This window comes from Meleagris gallopavo, chromosome 16 (assembly GCF_905368555.1).
Source record: "Meleagris gallopavo chromosome 16, MGAL_WU_HG_1.1, whole genome shotgun sequence".
Taxonomy (NCBI): Eukaryota; Metazoa; Chordata; class Aves; order Galliformes; family Phasianidae; genus Meleagris; species Meleagris gallopavo.
The window spans coordinates 6,730,101-6,751,236 of NC_139419.1; the positions used below are offsets into that span (position 1 = coordinate 6,730,101).

Here is a 21,136-nt window from a genome sequence, read left to right on the forward strand (position 1 = left end):
TTGGAAATGTGCTTTCGTTCTCTCCCTCCGTCGCTCCGCCGGACGCATCTGACGCCGGTGTGCCGCTCGCTTACAGTCGCTCAGCCATTTTTGTTTCCACGGGACATTTCGAGACGCGGACGCTTTCCGCGCAAAGCTGACAGAGTTTCCTTAAGCGTTTTCATCGCCCGCACAGCGGCGCACGGCACTGCGGAGGCGCGGCGGCGGCCACGCGGTCCGTGACGCGGCGCGGCGGTAACGGATCACCGGCGACGTTCCGCAAGGGGGCGCCCCGCCCGCCGGCAAAAGGGGCGGAGCCACCCTCCCGTCACGTGACGCGGGCCGGGCGCCCCTTTGTCATAATGCGCCGCGTCACGTGAGCGGTGGGCGCGACGTGCCGTTGCGCAGCCGCAGTGCGGTGCCCCGTGCGGTCGGCGGCCGGGAAACCCCTCGGAGAAACGCTGAGGCGGGGGCGCCGGATCCGCCATAGCCGGAGGCCGGGCCCGGGAACGTCGCGAGGGGACGGGGAGCGGAGGCCGAGCAGAGTCGAGCCGCGGGGACGCTCCGCGCCGCGGGGAAGAGGCGGGCGGGCCGGTCGCGTCGCCGAGGCCCAGCTCGGTTCGCCGAGAGCCGAAGCCGACGCGAGGAGCGGGGCCTCCATGGAGCCCTGAGGCCTCCCGAGCGCAGCGTGCCCAGGCCGCGCGGCCTGGCCATGGCGCAGCGCCGCGGCCTCTGAGCGCCGCCCGCCGCAGCTCAGCGCCGCCGCCGCCCGGCGCTCGGAGCGGCCCAGCCCGGCCCCGCCATGTCGTGCGTCCATTACAAGTTCTCCTCCAAGCTGAACTATGACACCGTCACCTTCGACGGCCTCCACATCTCCCTGTGCGACCTCAAGCGCCAGATCATGGCCCGAGAGAAGCTGAAGGCGGCCGACTGCGACCTGCAGATCACCAACGCCCAGACCAAAGAAGGTGCGTGGGGCCGGGCGCGGCGGGGCCGTGGGGAGCCGCGCTTTTGTCGCTGCGCTGATGGGGCGGCGGGCCGGGCTGCGGTTCCGAGCTGCGTGCGGAACGGCGTGCGGCCGACACGGGGCTTCGGGAGCCTGGAGTTCTGGTTAGAATTAGGAAAGGGGGGAGGTTAAGCTGGCACGGCGAACTTGCCGGATTTATTTGAAATCCGATGGAGAGAGCTGTAAGAGAGAGGTATGGAGCAGATGTCGAACTTGTCTGAAGAAATAAAGTCGGTTCCGTGACTTCGTTTTCTCCACCGTATTGGAAAGCTGTCTTTGTGACTGTTGCAGAAACCGCTCTAGCAACGTCCTCGGTCACGAGTTATCTGACCTATCATCTTTGCAGACCCTTAAAAGCCATTTTGCATGAGTGTTCTCTGTGTGTAAATTATACTTTGGAATTTCCTGTTAGAATAACTTCTTGCCTGTTGTTTTTATTTTTTTTCCCCCGAAAACATTGCCATTCAAGTGCTGTGAACATCGTGTCATGTTTTTTATATCTCTTTTTTGCATTATTGCATAGTAACCATGCCAGGCAAGTGCTGCAGTCTAATGGCAGAGGGCTCATGGGGAGTATGAGAAGAAATATTCTTGAAAATGACATAAATTCTTCTAATTCTTATGTGGTGCTCAATTATCAGTGACTATAATGGTTCTATATTGCTTAGTGTGATACTACAGTTTGTGGTGGCGATGTGCCATCCTGATGTGTTTGGATATGATTAAAGACTTTGGGATGTCAATTCTCAGCAATAAAAAGAATTCTGAAGTGTTTTTATTTCTTAAGCAGTAAACTTCTTTGTTTGCCTTGTGGTTCTGGGACACTCATAAGTTCTTGTTTGTTTTTTGTTTCACATATTCACATTCAAGCAATGTAATTTGTACTCCAGTAACTTCAACCGTAGCATTTTAAGTGACTGGGCTTAAAGCTCTCTGATTCTCTACAGATACAGAAACTATTTTCAGGATGTCGATAAAGGGACTTACCAGCATAACACCAGGGAGCTGCTGAGAGATGCCATTGTATCACATGTGTAGGTAGATACACATATGACAAAAATCCTGAACTTTTGTATTAGTCCAGAGTAAAATGGGGAGATGCTTTTGGAAAACGTTTTCCTCATTTTAAGGACTTTGCTCCAGGAAGATCTCCGAATTTTGTGTGCAGTTGCTGATGCACTGCTGGCTTCACAGAACTGGCAGCCTGAGTGGACAGCTGTCTGATACTGTGTCATAACAGCTGGGTCTGTGTAAAGCACAGCCTTGATACCTCAGTGTTAGATGGTAACAAAATGTGGTGCAGCCCAGTTATCACCAAAAGAAAAAACTTTGATTTGGTTTTGGATTCAGTTTGCTTGTTTAGAGGTTTTCCTGCTGTTTTTAACAGAATCTCCTCATAGCAGCTGAGGAGAGGAGCAAAAAGCAAAATGCTAAAGGAAAAAAATTACTGATTTATGCACATAAGTGTGCATCCCATAAAGTGCTACTCATATTCTTAATGCTAGTGTTACAAAGGGTGTTTGTACTCTGCTCTCATACGAATCAAAATCCGGTGGAGAAAAAGTATCTGCCTCAATAGGTTGTTAAGTGTGGTGTTGCCTAAAGGTGGAGTATCTCGTTAAAGAGCACGGCTCTTGTTTAAGGGCAACAAGACTGTCTTCTGGCCCCCTGCGTTGCTTTTAGGCCATTATAAGAATAACTTGCAGACTTGATGTATTAGCAGAATGGGAGCCCGTGGAAGTTTTTGTAGGGGTGACTTCCATTTAAAATAATAGTAATAAATGTGGATTTCAGAACCAGGCCAGATGCCAATTATTTTAGTTTATGTACATACCCTTGAATTTAATTTTGTATTAATCAGATTCAGGTGTTTGAATGCACTATCAAAAGAAGAAGGAAAAGTCAGACTAAGGTATTTTACCTGAATTGGATGTCTGGAGTTCTTGTATATGGACACAAAGTAGTCATTTCTTGTGATTTCATGTACGTGTGGGGCTTCTGACAGATGTTAAAGTGATGCTGGAAAGAATAAAATGAAACTTGACTGAAGGTGGCCTGCTGGGTCTGGTTTTTTTTTTGTTAGTTTTTTTTGTTTTTTGGAAACTCATGTTTCAAAATTCTGTAGCTGTTACTTTTCATAATGGAAATCTAGAAATAAAAGCAATTCTAGTATAAGCTCTAAGTAGTGGGGGAAAAAATGTGAAGGTAGACTTTAATATGCAGAGAAAGCAAAAAGGATGGTTAGGGTCCATTAAAAAAGCCTGTACTAAAGAATGACACACTTAAATACCAACTTGATCAGAATTTGATTGCAGTCTTTCATAGTAGGTGTTCTCACCGTGTTATGAAAGCAGTGAAAACTTCAGAACTCTTGAGTACTCTTTCCTACCATAGAACCTTCTGACCCAAAAACACTAGGGAATGTGCTATGCTGCTCATCTGTCAAAATACATTAAATGAGTTGTGAGTGAGCTGGTCGTGGTGGGATGAACAGTTTTCAGGAGGAGTGGTATTCTTAAAATCTCAGAACTGGGATCTCGCTTGAGTTCAGTGCTGTCGCTTGTCCTTAGCAGCTTTCCTCGTGCCCAGTGCGATGTCTTCAAACTCATGCTCACTCTGAGATCACAGGGTCTCACAGCTGATGTCTGTGTGTGGAATGTCTTCAGCAATTTGCAAACATAGCGCTAAAGATAAGATACTCAAGCAGCTCTTAAACCTTGTCCTTCACTGTATGATTTTAGGCTGCAGTGCTAGTATTTGGAATTGCTTTAGTTATACCTCAGTGCAATTCTTGGGTTGCTATGCTAGTACGTAGAGCCCTCAGGAAGGATGTGGAGTTCCCTTTGACCTGGATAAGATGAGGGTAAGTTATGTACCTGGTCAAGGTCTGGTGTGTTTACAGTGGAGTTCAGATGCAGTGCTTGTCTGAGTCAGCTGCTCTGTCACCAGCAGGTCTGAGATCCCTCCTCTTCGTGGGTGTCAGCTGGATTAATGTCCCTTTGGCAGGTGCTGTGGGCAAGCTCAGTCTGATCCATCTTCACACTGTCTCCAGCATTGCTTTCACTTTCTCCTCAGTGACACGCTGAGATGGCAAGTGGTGCCAACTGAACGCTGAAGCTTTGGGCAGCCTGTGTGCTCAGATTGATGATTATGTGTTAGACTTTGACTCAGCCATTCAGGATCACGTAAGTGCTCTTATGAAGCACAGCACTTCACTGTAATGATGCAAATGAAAGGTCTGTGAACTATTTGACAAGTGAACTGGCTCATTAAATAAGTAGTATGTCAGATGAAGTCATTGATACCTATTGTGGTGGATGCTGAAAGCCAGAAATAGCAGCCCACTCCATTAATCAGTGTTTCGAGGCAGTTTTTCAGTGCCAGCTACATAACTTATTTGCTTTTTGCAAAATAAAAAAATCATAAGTATTGATTAAAGTAGGGTTAAAAAGAATTGATTATGAAGGAACATGTTTTGAAATGCTAGGGGGAAAAAAAGCTTTTTCAGGAGTTGCCCTATTTTATTTTTCTTTTAGTTGAGACAGTTTTGGATGTTAGTGGTGGTTTTCCTCTCTTTCCAGATCGTTCCACCAATAGCACGGTATCTGGTTAGTGAGATATCTAGGCCTAGCAGAGGTCATTTCACATACAGTCTTACGTTATTTAAGGGTGCTTCCTCTCTGAGCTGTGCTCAGAAAGATGCAGTGCTGTCAGACTGAAACCAGAGGATTAAAACAGACCATAAAATGCAGTAAGAACTTAAAGTAACTTGTTTATGGTATGCATGTGATTAAATTACTAAGGCTTTCAGCATTTTATACTTTTTTTGCAGAAAGTTACGTACATGAATGTGGCTTTTTAATTTGAAATCAGTTATTTTTTGACGTGTCTACCTCCATTCTGTCCTTGAAACATCTCTTTCCCTTATAGCATACTATCTTCTTGTGGAATAGATAGCAAGTTTTACACTTAAGTCACTTCTGCTTAATGCACACTCCGTGTTTGCCTTTGATTTTGGAAGTTTTTTGAACTAACTGAATTCCTTTTTTAATCACAGGTCAGATTGGCTGAAGCCTGGTAGCCACTCACTGGCACCAGCAGTAAAATGAGTTTTGAGGAATCAACAACTTGCTTACCTCCTGCTTTGTGGAGAGTTTCCCTTAGAGCTCTGCTTGTCAAGTGTGAAAAGTGGCCTTGTTGAATATGATGTCACTGCTCGTTTGCAGATGTTCAGTCATGTGGTGAGGGAGGCTGTGCAGTGACACTGCTCTGCAGGTCTGGGAGATGCCAGTTCAGTCTGAGAGCTGTTAGGCTGAGCTGGCTTCTGTTAAATTCAGATTGAACAAATGCATTTCCAGGGACTTGAGGAGTAGCTTCAGCTTTCATCCATTTCCTTTTTGAAAAGAGGTGAAGCTTGTACTTTGCATTGTTTTACTTCACTTTTAATGAAATTTCATCACCAAAATGCATTCAAATAGGATAAAAAGGGAATAAACAAACTGCAGCTATTTGATTCCAAGTCCTTTTGCAGATATAACTCAGCTCGTGCACCCAGCTGTAGGTAATCGCTCTTCCACCAATTCTCTGTCACACTCTCATGGTGACAAAGCAAATGGGATGAAATAAGTACCAAATAGAAATGTGTCAGGAGTGTCCTATGGGAGTGAAGTCTGCTTCACAAGGAGGTATTGGTGCTCTGTTGATCAGGTGAAATACGAAAGCACTGTTGACATTTGAAGTGAATTTGCTTCTGTATCAAGTCCGCTCCTGGATGGCTGGAGCTCTTTTAACATGCAGACTGAAAGCAAGCAAGCGTGCATGCACACAAGGAAGCTTATTCCAAGGGCTTCCATGTGTTGGTGCTTCTCTTCTGAGGGTCAGTACATTGTCACAGATGACTGAAGGAGGATTTTTCACCCTTATGCATCATACACCTTTTGTGTGCATTTGGATTGGTCTTGCAGGCTTGCATAATTTATGAGTAAAGGCATTGGCTGCAGGAGAGAACAGTTTAGACTCAATGGATTTATAATGGGAACAGAAATGAAGCCTGTTTTCACTGCTGCAGAAAAACAGATTGTGCGTTTAAAAAAAAAGTGCAGTGTGTTTTTGAAGAGGAAAAGGTCTCAAAGGAAAAGTGTGTCTGCTTGGAATGGCTTTGGCTGTCCTAACCTAGTGTGAAAATTCCACTTTTTTAGTGTTAGTTCTCTGTTTGTGAGCCTGAGGGCGAGAGATTTAAAAAACTTGAAAGGTACCTCCTCATAATATTCTTTTGTCTGTATTTCTGTATTTACTTTAGCCCAGGTTTTCCTGGATAATTTCCATGTGTGTGTAATGTACGTGGAAAGGAGTCCCTTCTGTTCCTTTCAGCTGGACAAATGCAGCAGGATCGGTCAGCTGCTCCCTTGTTCACAATCTAGGAGAGGTGCAAAAATATGCAATCTTCTGTAGAACTACCAGTGTTTGTATTTGCAATGCGCACAGCAAGCTCCTACTTTGTTGACGAGCCACTGTTGGTTATCCTAGAGCCCTGAGATCTTCATCTAGTGGCTTCTAATCCAAACTCCTCCATTGAGAAGTCCTACTGCAGGCCTTTCATGACAGCTAGCTTTGTAATGGTTAGATTTTCCTAGAGCTCTAAGGGTTGGTTTCAGGATGTGTAACTCAAGAAAAAGCTTCTGTTTCCATAGATGTCATTAGGAGTAGTCCTTTCTCACACAGTTCTAAATGACTGTGAAATTCAGAGGAAGTCTGCTGTTCCCTTGGGGAAGATCAGGAATTAATTTCAGCTAGATGATTTTTCAATTTTTTGAAGAAGTAATTTATCATCTGGAAATAGGAATAAATCTTTCATTTCAGAGTTGAAATGATACCCTCTGGTAGGTGTGTTTCAGTCTAAATGATGCTGCTTTTTCTAGGGGTAACATGCTGAAAATTGGAGCTTAAGTCATGAAATAGTCTTACTTTGTGTATGATCAGTGGCCAGAACCTCTGTGAGAGTGCACACGTGGCCAGATGCACAGAGCCTTTGGTTTTCTGATTTGTTCTGCAAAGGTCAATGGCTTTTATTGTTTAAAACTGTGGGTGGGTTGTAGGGAATGGCTGCTGACAGTGCTTTAAAATAGTCATAGCTGGCTTGTAGTTTAAAACAAAAAGCTGCTCTGATGGAGAGACTTGGGTGTTTCGGTCTTACTCAGTGTCTCAGATAGGATTGTTTGTTTGAGTCTTATGTAAAAGGGCAGGCAGTTTTCCTCCTTTTCAAAAGACCAAGATGGTGTTAATGGAGGCAAGGCATGGATAGCTTCAGGTATGCTATTTTGTACAAGCTTCTTAAAATCTGCCTTCCTAAGTCATTTGTTCACCCCTCTGTAGTTAATTGAAGCTAGATAATCTCTTAAGAAGAGATACCAGTATAGTTTGAGTCACTCCTGCCCTGTTTGTGAGAGTGGGCTGAAAAAGAAAAGTTTCTGCAATTTCTAGAAATGTCTGTTTAGTTTCAGCTTAAATTTAAAACACTGAGCAGCTGAAAAGCTTGGTGGCAGTTGATCTGTTAAGATCCAAGACAGAGATGATAGATTTTATTCTGTGTTCTGTGTCAGATACTAGCAGCCAGAATGAATTGGTTTAAGTTATCAACTACAGAAGCAGTAGCTCAAAGTTGTCATGCTGTAGTTGAGATCCTGTGTTATTACAGGGCAGGTTAACTGGGCTTAAAATTCTGCTTTTTGCTTGTGGGACTGCAGGGCTTGTTTTTTCTCCCAAAGCCTGTTGGTGTTGTAGCCTAACAGAAGTAAAAGCAACCTAATGTAGAAGGAATGAACCTGGTGTGCTTGCAGACTCTCAGTGACCTTTGAGACCATTTAGCTGCTGGCATTTGGAGTAGCTTAAAAAAAAAAAAATGTTGTTGCTTACATTTGATTATCAAGCTTAAAGATATATTTTTTTAAGCAGACCATTACTTTAACACAGTAAAAGTGCAAATGGTGTGTGTGTACTTGTGTTTCTGTATCTGTAAAAGAGTGCTGTGTTATCAGAATACATATAATTACGTGTTCTTACGACCTTTTCTCTGCATTTGCATTTTTTTTAGAATACACAGATGATAATGCTCTGATTCCCAAGAATTCATCTGTAATTGTTAGAAGAATCCCTATTGGTGGAGTAAAAGCTACAAGCAAAACATATGTTATGTAAGTATACATAAAGCATTGTATTCTTTGTGAGATGTTTCTTCACTGTTTGGGTTGATATTAGTTACCTAAGGGCATTCATATTGTGTATTTATTTTTAAAGCTGCCATTATCTTTATCTTTGTAATGGGGTGGATTTTAAGTACCTCTCCCAAAACAGACTTACATTTTTAGGCCTGCCAGCAGCAGTGACTTTTGAGGTGGTTCTGTTGGCTTTGTTCCTGGGGCTGACTTCCTGGGACCCAAGGTTTCAGATCCTGTTTCCTCTACACGAGGAAATTCCTTATTATTATATATATTACTCTATTTTACTTTGTGGTAGATAGAAATTTACACTACAATGCATATTTGTATTTTGTTTCCATCTCAGTAGTCTGCTTCTCAATGTGAGACCTTACTTGCCATTTCACAAAGACAAAAATGCAAGATTCTTATGGCCCAAACCTGGTATTTCTGCATGCTAGCGATAGAGGATGGAGCAAGGGTTACCAGTTGGTGAGCCTTGCAAGCAAGAAGTCTTATGCATAACTGATTCCTGTTAGTTTCCTTATGACAATAATTGACTCATGCAAGTGAAAAGCACAATACCCTTAAGTTTACTGCTTTTTGTGGGGGTACCATGAAGGAATAGCTGAGGCTTTCCTGACTTTAAACTCAGCAGGTGTGTTAGCATGCTGCCAAATGTTACTATTCAGCTTTCTGTTTTTCTCTTAATTAAGCTGGTATCTGTGCTCCAGGTTTTCATCCTGGTATTCTTGGAGAACAGAGAATCATGTGTTTTAATTATAATTAGATTACGGGATTGTTGCTGTCATTTATTCATTCACAGAGTCCAGTTCTGCATCAGCTGTTAGCATTGTTTGAATGGCCCAGTTTTCCTGCCTTCCCAATATCCCTGTCCACCACAATTAGTAGCTATTATAACTTGTGGTTTTGCCTCACCTTTTTAACGTTGATTCTCAGCAAATAAAGTTTACTGACGAGTTACAGTTTGTCTCTAACAAACACTACAGCAGCATCTTGGTACCCATGAAGTATTTGCAAGCAAAAAGGTTGAATTTATGTGGCTCTGCACGTGAACTTTAGTATATTACTGCCATAGTTGTTTTAGCTCTTTCAGGTGCTACCTGGTAATCCTGGACCATACAGCACTGTGTTTATAAACATCACCTTGTTTTAGGGCTTAAGTACGTATGCCTGCTGCTGTCTTGTTGGTGCATCCTCCATCTCTGGTTGGATGGCACCCCCTCTTGGTATCATAATGCTGCTATAAAAATAGAGGACAGATGCAGCTAGTATCAAAGATCTGAGAAACATCTCTGTGTGGGGATAGAGGAAGAATTGTGCTGCTGTTTTAATGTTGAAAATTAATGAGGTAGATTAGCTTTCTATCCCTTCACCTGGAAACACGGCAGAAACAAGTGGCAGAGTGGCTAAGTCTTGGGAATTATGAGCATGTGCTCTGATGATGGAGAGGCCTTTGTGTTTTGTTCTTCACATAGTCTGTTCTTCAAGGTAAACACATAAACTGTTGCACGGTAATCTGAAGTATTTCCAAATACCTCCTCATCTTTGGGGTATGCAGTATGAGCCCCATGGTTTTCTAGCAGTGGCAGGGAACAGGAGCCTTTCCCTGCATACATCAGTTCCACAGCAGCCTTTAAATTGCTGCTGCTTATGGGACAGTTCCAGTGTTTGAACTGTTTGTGAGTTACAGCAGATTCAGAAGCAGTGTGCAGGTATGGACCAAACAGTATGCGAAATCTCAGCAAGTTTTAAACATAATAAATATTTCCTAAAATACTGTAGAATTTTCAAGATTATTTTAAAGCAAATTCTGGCAATTAAGACCTTTTTTTTTGTCACAGGAATCCTAAATCGCACAAAATGGTAGAAACTCCTTTCAGGTGACATTTCTACTACTATTTTTAGTCAATATAGAGTAGCTAACAAGTTCTAATATTTTGGCAGTTTCGTGGCAAATATAGCAGATATCTGAACGCAATGCTTGGGCTTCCACAAACAAACACAGTTCTAAAAACTGTGAAGCAGAAATTTTTGTTACTCCTTTGTTAGATGACTGACTTCTAAATTAATTTTTTTTCACTTGAGTAAATTTGCACTTGAGAGTATCTAGACTAAGTGCTCTTTCTTAGAAATGAAGGTATTGTATCAGCCAACTAATTGTAACACTAGGGGTATATGGATTGGCTAAAGCTGGCTTCATGTTTAGAATGTTATTTCAGGGCACAAAGCCATAGTACAGACTTCATATTTTTGCTGCTTACGTAGCAGAGACAAAATGCCTGAGGTCTTCTGCTTGCACTGTTACATATCTGTAAATATATCAGATTTATATCTGTAAATCTTAAAATAATATTTAACAAAGTAGGAATGTGATTTTTTCATTGTACTGAATGTACGGAGGGATAAGAGTTATGTATGAATTTCTACTTTCACTAGGCTTTCAGAACATGATTGTTCAATGCTCAGGTTTTATAATCTCTTTGTACAAGTGCTTGTCTTTAAATTCTGATCACCTTTATTTCTTCTTCTAGAAGTCGAACTGAACCAGTGAGTGGAACATCAAAAGCAGTATGTAAAAACACAATCTCACACTTTTTTCTACACACTGCACTTAATTATAAACAATGTAGTCTTACATTAATTTTCCAAATATTAACTTAATCTTTTCAATCAAAACATAGTATATGTTGTAAATACAATGTATTTGATTCGGAGTAGTAAAAACGGAGTAATGATATCATTTGCACAATTCTAATGTGAATATTGGTATTTGTGCTTAGTAATGCATTGTATTTCATATTGAACATGCTAGAATATTTCCTGTATGACTCCTTGTTGTACAGATACTGTATGATCGCTTTAGATCGTGTAGGTTTGAGGTTTGCACAGCTGAACATGGTGCCATGTTCTACATCTGTCTGTCTATAGCTAGTGATATGTATGTTTGTATAGGTTGTTGTGTGCTTTTTGTTTCTTGCAATAAAAATGTTTGGAGTGTATTTTTTGCCATTTTCACATTGTATCACTTAGTTTTTGTTTTTAAATACCTTTTTTTGCCTAATGGTTTTTGAAAATGTTATCAAAAACCACTGAGAAACCATTATTGTTAAACTGGGTATTGTTTCTTACTTTTGACCTGGGGGTTCAAACAAACACCAAAACAACATCTCCCGTGCATTTTCTGAGGACGTTTCTGCACAGCTAAATAATTCCTTTTCAAGTCCTTAAACACTTGAGTGTTTGCTCCTAAAACTGTAATTGAAGTGATATTGTTTGGGCCCCTCTGAGTACACGAATGTCTTGAAAAATCAACTTGAATTTGAGTATCATTGAATATCATTGCTACAGAGTGGTATTCTAAAGCTCTGCATTTGGACTTTTCACTTTATCTAATGAAACAGTTTAGTGTAAGAGCTTAACTGTAAGTGAAAATGTCTGAAACGTGGTGTACAAATTTCAGCACAAGGTTAGAGCCTGGTGCATTTGTGGCTGAGTCCGTGTCATCTTTCTGAACTTTCCTTTGTAGTGTGTGTTTGAATTTGGGCAGCCTCAGAGCTGGATGCCGCTTTAATTTCCCAAAGATTAAGCCTCTCTTTAGTATACCACCATTTTGAATTTACGTTTGGAAAAGGGGCAGTGCTTTTCTTCAGGCTTGAAAACACACTGTTACTCTGTTGCTAAAATATAGATAAGTACACAAGGAAATACTTGATTGGTGCTGACCTAAATATTGACTTGCCACTTGGGTCAAATATTATGTATTACTCTGAATTTCAATATAGTCCTTACAGTATAAAAATTATTGCTTGGTGGTTTTTATTTTCATCTTTAAGTATAACTGCTTTTTCTTCACTAGAATGGTGTGAGGCATTACACTAACCCTGGATCATTGGATCTGATCACTGTCTGGGTTGTTAGGATGACGTAACCTAGAAATTCATAAACTCAGTGTCTGTGTTCTGTGAAGAATACAGCCTCTGGTTCTCTTGGAACGGTTTGCTATCAACTTGAGATCAAAACCTTTTTGTATGTAGATCTAAAAAGACTTAAGTCTGAATCTGACATCCGTAATTCAATCCCTGATTGGTTTGAATTCCTTTTGTGACATAAATGCCTCTCATTGTGAGTTCAAGTTAGCTTAACTGGGCCAGTGACCCTCGTAGTTAATGTAATGCATTTAAGTAACCACGTTTATAGTATTTGATCTAATTCAGATGGGTTTTTATTTCTTGGAAACAGTTATTTTTCTTTTTGTTTACTAGCATGTGTATAAACACAAACCACATGTTCATAAATAAAGTTAACATTCTTTTAGCCTTGTGTGTTCCCTGGCATGTGTGTATTGCATTCTTAAGTAGCATCTTACCATAAGCTAATGTAGATACCTCAAAAAAAAAAAACCAAAGGTATCTGGAGTGTGTTGGGGGGGTAGTGTTAGTTAGAGCTAATTAAATAAAGGGAAGACAAAGCAAAAACATTTCCCTCTTGTTTGTCAGAGGGAACTCTGTGCCCGGTTTGGGTTGTGGGTAGGCATAGGGAGGGTGGAAACCTCCTTGCATATATATATGTGTGTATATATATATATGTATATGTATATATGTATGTATATGCATATATAAAAATTAAAGATGACTTTGAAAGCACTGCGTTGGCAGGGGCTTCTAGAGTTGGAAGTACAGTGAGATTCACTTCTAAAGGCAGCTCAGATTTTGTCTAATGATTTTTTTTCTTTTTATTTGCAATAAGTACAGAATCACATATATTTAAAAGTAGAGCCTGGATCTCAGTGTGGTAGGAATAAATTGCTGGGAAGCTCACCAATTGCTGTTCAGCAGTAAGGCAAAGGCAGCAAAACTGAAATGAGTCAAAACAAAAAACCAAAAAAACCCAGGATGCACAAAAGCTTGCAGCTTATTTTTTCATTATTTCATTTTTTCATGATATCTGTCATTCTTTACTTCCAAATGTGTGTTGTTCAATTGTTATTACAACCAAATAAGGACAGTAGGTTATCTTGCTTTAGCGTTAGTATTTCAGGGACTGCAGGAATCTCCGTTTGGTATTTGTCCGTACAGGCTGCAGAAATGTGCAGTTCTGTTTGTATTTCAGTGCCATGAAATACAGCTGCAGTGAATTTGCAGTTCAGCTAAGTTCTCAGGTCTTAGAAAACCACTGTAACTTAGATCTAGCATTCCAGCAGCAAGATTAGCCTTTTCCCTGTTTTCTGTCCCCTTTTCTCTTTACTTCATTACCTTCTGTTTTGTCTTCTGTAAGAATTGAGAGTTGATACATCTGACTGGCAACTCTGGGTTTTTTTCCCCCAGTTCTATTGCAGTACTGCACAGGATTCCTGGAGGTGTTTCTGCTTGATTGATCGGGTGGCCTGGCAGCAATCAGTTCAGCTGAAGTGTAATGGGGAAAAAAATAGGCAAGAGTGCAGAAGATGGCCATTGGGCAAACTTACTGCATTATCTGCTTGCTGCTTTTGGTAGGAAGGAGTACTGTCACCTCCTTAGGAAGTTAGACAGTTGCCTGTAGGCCATATAATGCATCTTCCTAATAAAATACAAGAACTGATTAATATCTTGTTTGTTACTCATCAGTACTAGACCGTTCAATGTGTCATCAAATTTCTAGGCTCTGTTAGGTAGTGTCCTTAACTTTTAATTTGCTCCTGAAAAATCACCAAATGATAGTGGCTAAGTTGTGCCTCCAATGAGAGAACAGAGAGGTCTGTCTTTCATGTTTAAAGGAGTGGCACATGGAGTGTTGTGCTTTTCAATACTCAGTCAGACATCCTTTTTAACCTAACTAATTGTAAAATCTTCTGAAAAGGAAAATGAGTGATTAACTAAAACCAGTGTTTCACTGGAGTAAAGATTCATCTGCAGATAGGTATTTTTTCCCCACAATCTGCTAAAGCTGTTGCCTTGAATTCTTCCTCTCTGTTAGGTAATAAAGTTTATTTTTCAAGGAAGGGTTGTTTATCTCTTTTCTGATCAGCTCATTGATCTCTCAAGGAGGCCTGTTCAGGTTACATGCTGAATTTTTTTTCTACTCCTTTGAACTTAAAACATAAGTCAAATTCTGAGCGTCTTTCTGGCAATGCTTTACTAGTGTGAGCTTACTGCTGCTTGTGGCATGATTCAAAAACTGGAAAAGGATGCTTTCCAGTAGTGGGAAAGTTACACTTTGGATCTCAGTGAGCATTGTGGCCTAGTGGCCTTAAGACCTGATTCCTTCAGGCTGATCCTGTAGGTAGCTGGAAGGGAGAAAAGTGGTTGCAATAGAGAGAAAAAAAACTGTTATGTTCTTGTCATTATTTCCTTATTGTATACTTTGTTTTCTGGCTTTTGTGCATTTAGTACAAGGCTGTTATTTGGAAGCTATTTTTGTCTGATAGTAGGGAAAATATTGAATTCTTACACTTTCCAAACTAATTCATATAGTATGTGCTCTAATAAAGTAGTAGAAATCAGTTTTCTCAGTTTTCATAGATTACTCTGTCATGGTAAGCCCCTTTATTTCAATAATTTGATCAGGATTTTGTTTGGTAGGGTTTTTTTAGATAGGAAGCTGATAGATTGCTTTTGTGATTGATGCTTTGAATTGATATTTTTATTTGGGTTTTCTGGGCTGTGGTGAGATTGGCCCCCCTCCTCGTTTAGAAATAGTTCATGGCTCGGAGCTGATAGACCTGTGCTTTAATTTTGTAGGCTGCCATTGTGCTCCCAAAAGCTTAACCATGTGCATTTATGGATGGTGAAACATTAAGTGTTTAACTTACAAATTGCAGTGAAAATAAGTTTCCCCATGATGCTTCCTCCTCAAATAAAAGTAAATATTATTTTAAAAAATCCCTTCGAAATGAAAACTGACGGTTTCCTTACCTGTTTGACGTTTATGCCCTTGTAAATGCTTGACCTCCAATCTCTTGGAGCTACTCATCTGCAATAAGTCGATCTCAATTGGATTTGGTTGTTTTTGTTTCTTCTCATTAACCATATAGACACCCTTAAGCTCTCATTTGTTTGGACTTTGTTTTGAATGAATACAAATTATATATTTAGTTGAAAATGCATCTTCAAGAGACGGGCAATATAGTGCAGGCTTTGACTACAGTAGAGGTTAAATGTTGCCATGTTTTGATTGTAGAACTTGAATATGTGTTTAATTTTTTGTGAACAGATTGATGACTCTTCTGCATCTATTTCTCTGGCCCAGCTTACGAAGGTATATATATATTCTTGTCAAGTATTAAAAAAAAAAAGCATTTGCTTCGTATTTTTAAATGTTCTCTTGTGATCTATAGTTGGCTTACTGTTGTAATTTGAAGAAATCTTTAATTTTTAATAAGATTTAAGTATTTATTTTAATTCTAAACTGTGTGTAAATTTTGATACTATCCTGTAAAGAGTAGTTCCCAGTTTGGGAAGATGGAAGGGGAGTACCTTATCAGCCTCAACATAATGTTGCAGTATTACTCATCTTCAAGACACAAAGAAGAAGCACTTCAGAAGCGGTTTACCGTTTTTTCATACGTTTCGTTAATTTTTCGTTGGAAACTAACACAATTTTTACAGAAGAATTTAATTGGCTGTAAGTTATGGACATTCCAGAGGGCTTTGCAACAGCCAAAAAACGAGTGTTTCTGTCACATGGACAATTGCATGGCTATTTTTGAATTTCTAGTCTTCCTAGATACAGATCCATTCCTGAATGTTGCACAGTTTTATAAGCTGTAGTATATATAGTGGGCAACACAATCTAATTTGTTTGAACACAGACTGTAAATTGTGTAAATGTACCTAATTGTTTATAGGAATATACCAATGTGTATGTGTGGCATATTAGCAGATGTGACCTTCTGAAACTGTTGTAATGCCATGTTTTGCTATGAAACTGCTTGCATTCTTTGCTCAATAATGTGTGACTTTGTCTGGGAAAGCACTAGTGATTGCACTTTGAAAAGGCTTAGTACTAGCCAATTAAACTGCTAGTCATCACAATTCAAAGATCAGAGAAGGCAGGGACTAACGCAGAGTAGCTGGAGTTTGTTCTTCTGACAATAAATGCTGGAGTTAACTTCCAAGAGAGAAGTCTGCCCTCTGGTAAATTCTTCCCTTACCCACTCAGAAAATAAGTTCTATCCATCTGGCCAAAAAACAAAAGCCCTTCCAAAAAACCAGTTGGAACGTAGCCACCTAAAGAAATTGGTCTCCATTAGTGCTGTCCCTGAATATGTCCTTGGTTCTGTAAGCTCATGTCAAGTTTTTTTCTAAAATGTGAGAAACTGTCCAAGTGTTGTACACACATTTAAGCTCTCAAGAAAATCTGAGTATTTCAGGAAAGTACAGGAACACACGAAGGCAGCTCCAAACTGTTACGTACCCTAACCTCTTCAGTGCAGACTGGCTTAGTGTGGAGGCAATGTGTTAACAGTTCTGTTTTATTTTCACTTTGTATTAAATGCCATATTTGAATTTTGGTCTATTCCTACTAATGTTTTGTGGGTTTTGGGTGTGTTTTGTAAACCGTTTGGGTTCAAACAAATTAGGCAAGCTTTTGTAAAAGTTTTCTGTAAATGTTAATGGAAATGATTTCATAGATGTCGATCTGTTAATGTTGAGAAAAACTGTGTATGTGAAACGACCGTTTAATAAAATGTTGAAACTAGTTGGTTGCTTTTGTGAATGAATGCATATGAAAACAGAAACATGAGTGGTTGATCTGAATGATAGGTGCTTGAAGGTCCAAATAATTTGCAGTCACTCCCTTAGACCCTGCTTGTATCTGGACTAGTGTATAACAAAACATTTTAACAAATACTGCTTTAAAAAATCAGCTCGCTTCAGTGATTTGAAGATGTAGTTCTGTGTAAGGTTTATATTACATTTTGTATGTTAAAAGGATACAGTGAACTGGGGGGAAAAAAAAGTCCCTACAGGTTTTACTTGCACTTAAAGCCCTTAGTATGGAGAAGATAGTTTGTTGGGGATGACGTGCAGTTTGGATTCTCCACAGCACATGGAGGTCAAATTTCTACCAAAAAGACTCCTTTGTCTTTTTAACATTTGTCTTGCTGAGCATTTACTAAAAACTTGATTCCTTTTAATGCTCCTCTGTCAGAATTTGAGCAAGCAGAAACAGCTTCCCCAACAGCAAGTCGTGTGTCCTTTTAATGCTGCAAAATGTAAGAAGTGCTACTTGCCAACTGTATTTCTGAATTGAATGTACGATGGATATCTTCTCCAAAATAGTCTGGAGCCTAAAAATCAATTTTGAAATACCAGATAGTGGTGGTTTGGGGTTTTCTTCTGTTTGTTTATTTTGACACGTAGCTTCAGTCCACATTGTTGAAGAAATTTGGATTGGTTACACAAGTCTTTATGTAAGGTACAAACAGAGCCTAAGGTTTTGAGTGCCCAAGAATGTTCTTTTCAAGTAGATTAACAGGCACATAAACATCATGTAATGGCATAAGGACTCCCCAGAACATCTTCAGGACAAATATATTTTATATAAGCAGCTGTTTTCATGCAACCTCAGCTAGAGTTGTGCTGCTCTTTACAGGATTGGATGAGTGGTGTTGTCTTTGGCTGTGTGGAATTAAATGTGTTTCTAATGTGTGTGTCAAATAATTACCTGTTAAACAGACTGCCAATCTGGCTGAAGCCAATGCTTCCGAAGAAGATAAAATAAAAGCTATGATGTCACAGTCTGGCCATGAATATGATCCGATCAAGTAAGTGTTGATGAAATCAAATCTTTGAAGATTGCAGAAAAGTATTATAGAGTTGTTTGCTTTAAAGAGAGATACACATGCCTACCTTTTTTTTTTTTTTTCCCCAAAAAAAACTTTTTTAGTTATATGAAGAAACCGTTGGGTCCACCTCCACCATCATACACTTGCTTTCGTTGTGGAAAACCTGGTCACTATATAAAGAACTGCCCAACAAATGGGGTAAGATTGTGGCGGACTGCTGGTGTTATTTAGTTGCTTTTTTATGTATTTATTTAAACTTAGTTACTTAACAAATATATAGACATTCATTTTGAGTCATTTTTCCTAAGGTGAAATACAGAGTTGCAAGACAATATTGCAAAGCCCTTGAAATTTCAAGGGTAAAGATGGAATTATAAGCATAGAACTTCCTTATTTTCCTCAGTAATAGGCTTTAAATATGCCCACAGGTCTTTCTTTGTGTATCTTTTTTTATATTTTGATGCACTTCAGTTTAATTGGACATTTTCCCCTGAACTTCAACCTTGTGACGGCCGTCGGTTAGCACTTTGTGTTGCAAGGGGATATTTCTGTTGACCCAATCTACTGCAGATTTGCACGTTGAGTATTCGTACCATTTAACATTAGTCACTCACAGACTTGTAGGTATGAATCGAACCTTCATACGTAGATGAGGAATTTAAGTCTCTAGTGACTGATTCAGAGCTCTGAAATAGACTCCTCCTGAGCAAGAACTTATTTCTGTCTTGCTGGAATAGTGAACTGGGGAATATTTAACCACTGGAATATATTTAACCCCTGAGGAGCTGGAAGTTGTATGAGTGTCTGTTAAGTTCAGAATACAGCTCAAACCTTTGAAACATCCAGACTTTACTTAAGCAAATTAATATTTCAATCATCCAACCCTCACATCAGAGAAAAGGAGAGGGATTAAAAGCTTTCACTGTTAATCTTTGAAATGTCATTTAAGCGTGGCCCTTCAGTTGAAATGTCTGCATTTCTTTTCTTAACAGGACAAAAATTTTGAGTCAGTACCTAGGATTAAAAAGAGCACAGGAATTCCCAGGAGTTTCATGATGGAGGTGAAAGATCCCAATACAAAGGGTGCTATGCTGACAAACACTGGAAAATATGCTATACCAACTATTGATGCGTAAGTATGGGAGTTTCCAGATGGGCCAAAAAGCAAATGAGACCATATATAAACACCTGAGTGGCAATTCACACAAGTTGTTCAGCATCAGTAGTTGCAGGAAAGGAAGCACTGTTGTATCTTGAAGTCATCAGTGTGATGACTTCTCATAGTAAAATAGGGTGGTCTCACTGTTCATCCCTCTAGAATTGAGTTAAATGAGTTGTAAGCTAAGAATCCATATTTCTGCAAAACATTTTGTTAGCCTTTACAATCAGAATTGTTCTCTTGAGAAAGTTTGATTTGCTCCTGGTTTGTGCTTCAGAGGTTTCCTGAAAGGTTTAACAAATAGCTGTAGGACTGACATTTCCTCCCCCTCTGTCTATCGGATCTCACTTGTGAAGCAGTGAAGAGAAAATACTAGTGTGTTCTGAGAGTAGTGTCTGCCTCTATTCCAGTTTTAGAATGTTTGGTAACACTTCTGTTTTTCTGGTTTGGATCTTCTTTTGTAGAAGCTGTAAGTAGACATTTTTAATTTAGAAAATGTAATTTCTCAGGGATAAACTATATCCTGAGCTTACAACTTTGGTTTACCCTTTGGTACTGAAGTGGTGGGATTTGCTACACATGATTTCCAACTGTCAGTTGTATTTCTAGTCTACACTAATTTCTTGTCTGGTTGAACTCACAGTTGGGAGAATTCTCCAGAAGGGATAGACACTCCCTCTGATAGTGTTGTGGCTGTAGAAAAAGTTTTGATCACAAGGCTAATAATGAATTCCTTTGATAAAGTCAAAAGCTTGGAAAAGTTTGGGTTTTTTAACCCATATTCAAATTATTTTCTTTTTCCTTTCCCTCCCATCTCCTCCCTCCCTCTAGGGAAGCTTATGCTATAGGAAAGAAGGAAAAGCCTCCTTTCTTGCCAGAAGAGCCATCCTCCTCCTCAGAAGAGGATGATCCTATTCCAGATGAGTTGTTATGTCTGATTTGTAAAGATATAATGACAGATGCAGTTGTTATTCCCTGCTGTGGAAACAGTTACTGTGATGAATGTAAGTATTACTCCCACGTTTGTTAATTCAGAGCATCAAACATGATCTACTGATGGGAGAAATAGGAGCTAACAAAATTGGTTTTGTTACCAGCTCTGTTTAGTGCTGGAGTACAGCCTAATTAGGAAGGTATAAAGGGAGGAAAAAATACAGAAAGCTTTTGTTGTCTGCAGGAAGATGGGTATGAGAAGTGTACTTATTTGTGCAGGTCATTACAGTGGTAGGTGTTGGATACATTTACTTTGTCTCCAGCTTTTTCTTTCCTTATGCAGTGTTACTGTTATGTATCAGAAGTCTTGACTTACTGTGAACTGAAACAAGTGGATAGTTAGTTATTCAACCTAAGTTTTTCTAGTGAGAGAAGGTGAAGAACTTGTGAATCTGAGCTTACTGGTGGTTTTTAGCAATGTTTTATTTGTTACTTCAGGGGTGGTTGACAGCTCACTGTAATAGGTAATGGGAAGAAGGACTGGCTGAGATGGCATGATGCAGTCTACTCTGCAGCTTCAAATGTTATAGCATTTAAGTATTGAAACTATAGTTGTTCACTGCAAATTCTTTTTTTTATACTATTGAACACTTAGAACTTTATGCCCTCAATTCAAGACTCATTAATCCATTAATCATGCACATGATTTTATAAATGATTACAATTCCCAAAGTTTCTCAATGTGCCTAAAAATTATATTGATTGTTCTAATTATTCACAGGTATCAGAACGGCATTATTGGAATCTGAGGAACATACATGCCCAACATGTCATCAAACAGATGTGTCTCCAGATGCTTTAATTGCCAACAAGTTCTTACGTCAGGTAATACGATCACTTTTACATAAACTGTAAGAAAAAAAATACTTGTAAAAAGCTGAAGTGGAAGAGAGTACTGATTTTTGTCTCCTTCAGCAAGGCTAAGTTGAGTAAGGCTAAATCTACTTCTCAAGTACACTGTCTGTTACTGCAGAAAACCAACAGCTCTTTAGTGGCAGTTGGTGAACTACAGGCAC

At 39.7% G+C, this 21,136-nt stretch overlaps 1 protein-coding gene across 6 annotated transcripts in view; it reads left to right on the forward strand.

Annotated features, from left to right (window-relative positions):
* Window positions 1-342: 342 nt before the first annotated feature.
* The window catches only part of RBBP6 (RB binding protein 6, ubiquitin ligase), a 31,573-nt gene continuing 10,779 nt past the window's right edge, over window positions 343-21,136 (forward strand). For 3 of the 6 annotated variants that reach the window (XM_085237232.1, XM_085237236.1, XM_085237233.1), the window contains exons 1-10: window positions 343-947; window positions 8,076-8,175; window positions 10,044-10,082; window positions 10,734-10,770; window positions 15,391-15,435; window positions 17,859-17,947; window positions 18,070-18,166; window positions 18,961-19,100; window positions 19,959-20,131; window positions 20,842-20,945. In XM_085237232.1, the coding sequence (XP_085093358.1) occupies window positions 782-947; window positions 8,076-8,175; window positions 10,044-10,082; window positions 10,734-10,770; window positions 15,391-15,435; window positions 17,859-17,947; window positions 18,070-18,166; window positions 18,961-19,100; window positions 19,959-20,131; window positions 20,842-20,945 (990 nt within the window). In that variant the 5' untranslated portion in view covers window positions 343-781. The remainder of the gene's footprint in view (window positions 948-8,075; window positions 8,176-10,043; window positions 10,083-10,733; window positions 10,771-15,390; window positions 15,436-17,858; window positions 17,948-18,069; window positions 18,167-18,960; window positions 19,101-19,958; window positions 20,132-20,841; window positions 20,946-21,136) is intronic. The other 3 variants (XM_085237234.1, XM_085237235.1, XM_085237237.1) reach the window with 1 other exon arrangement.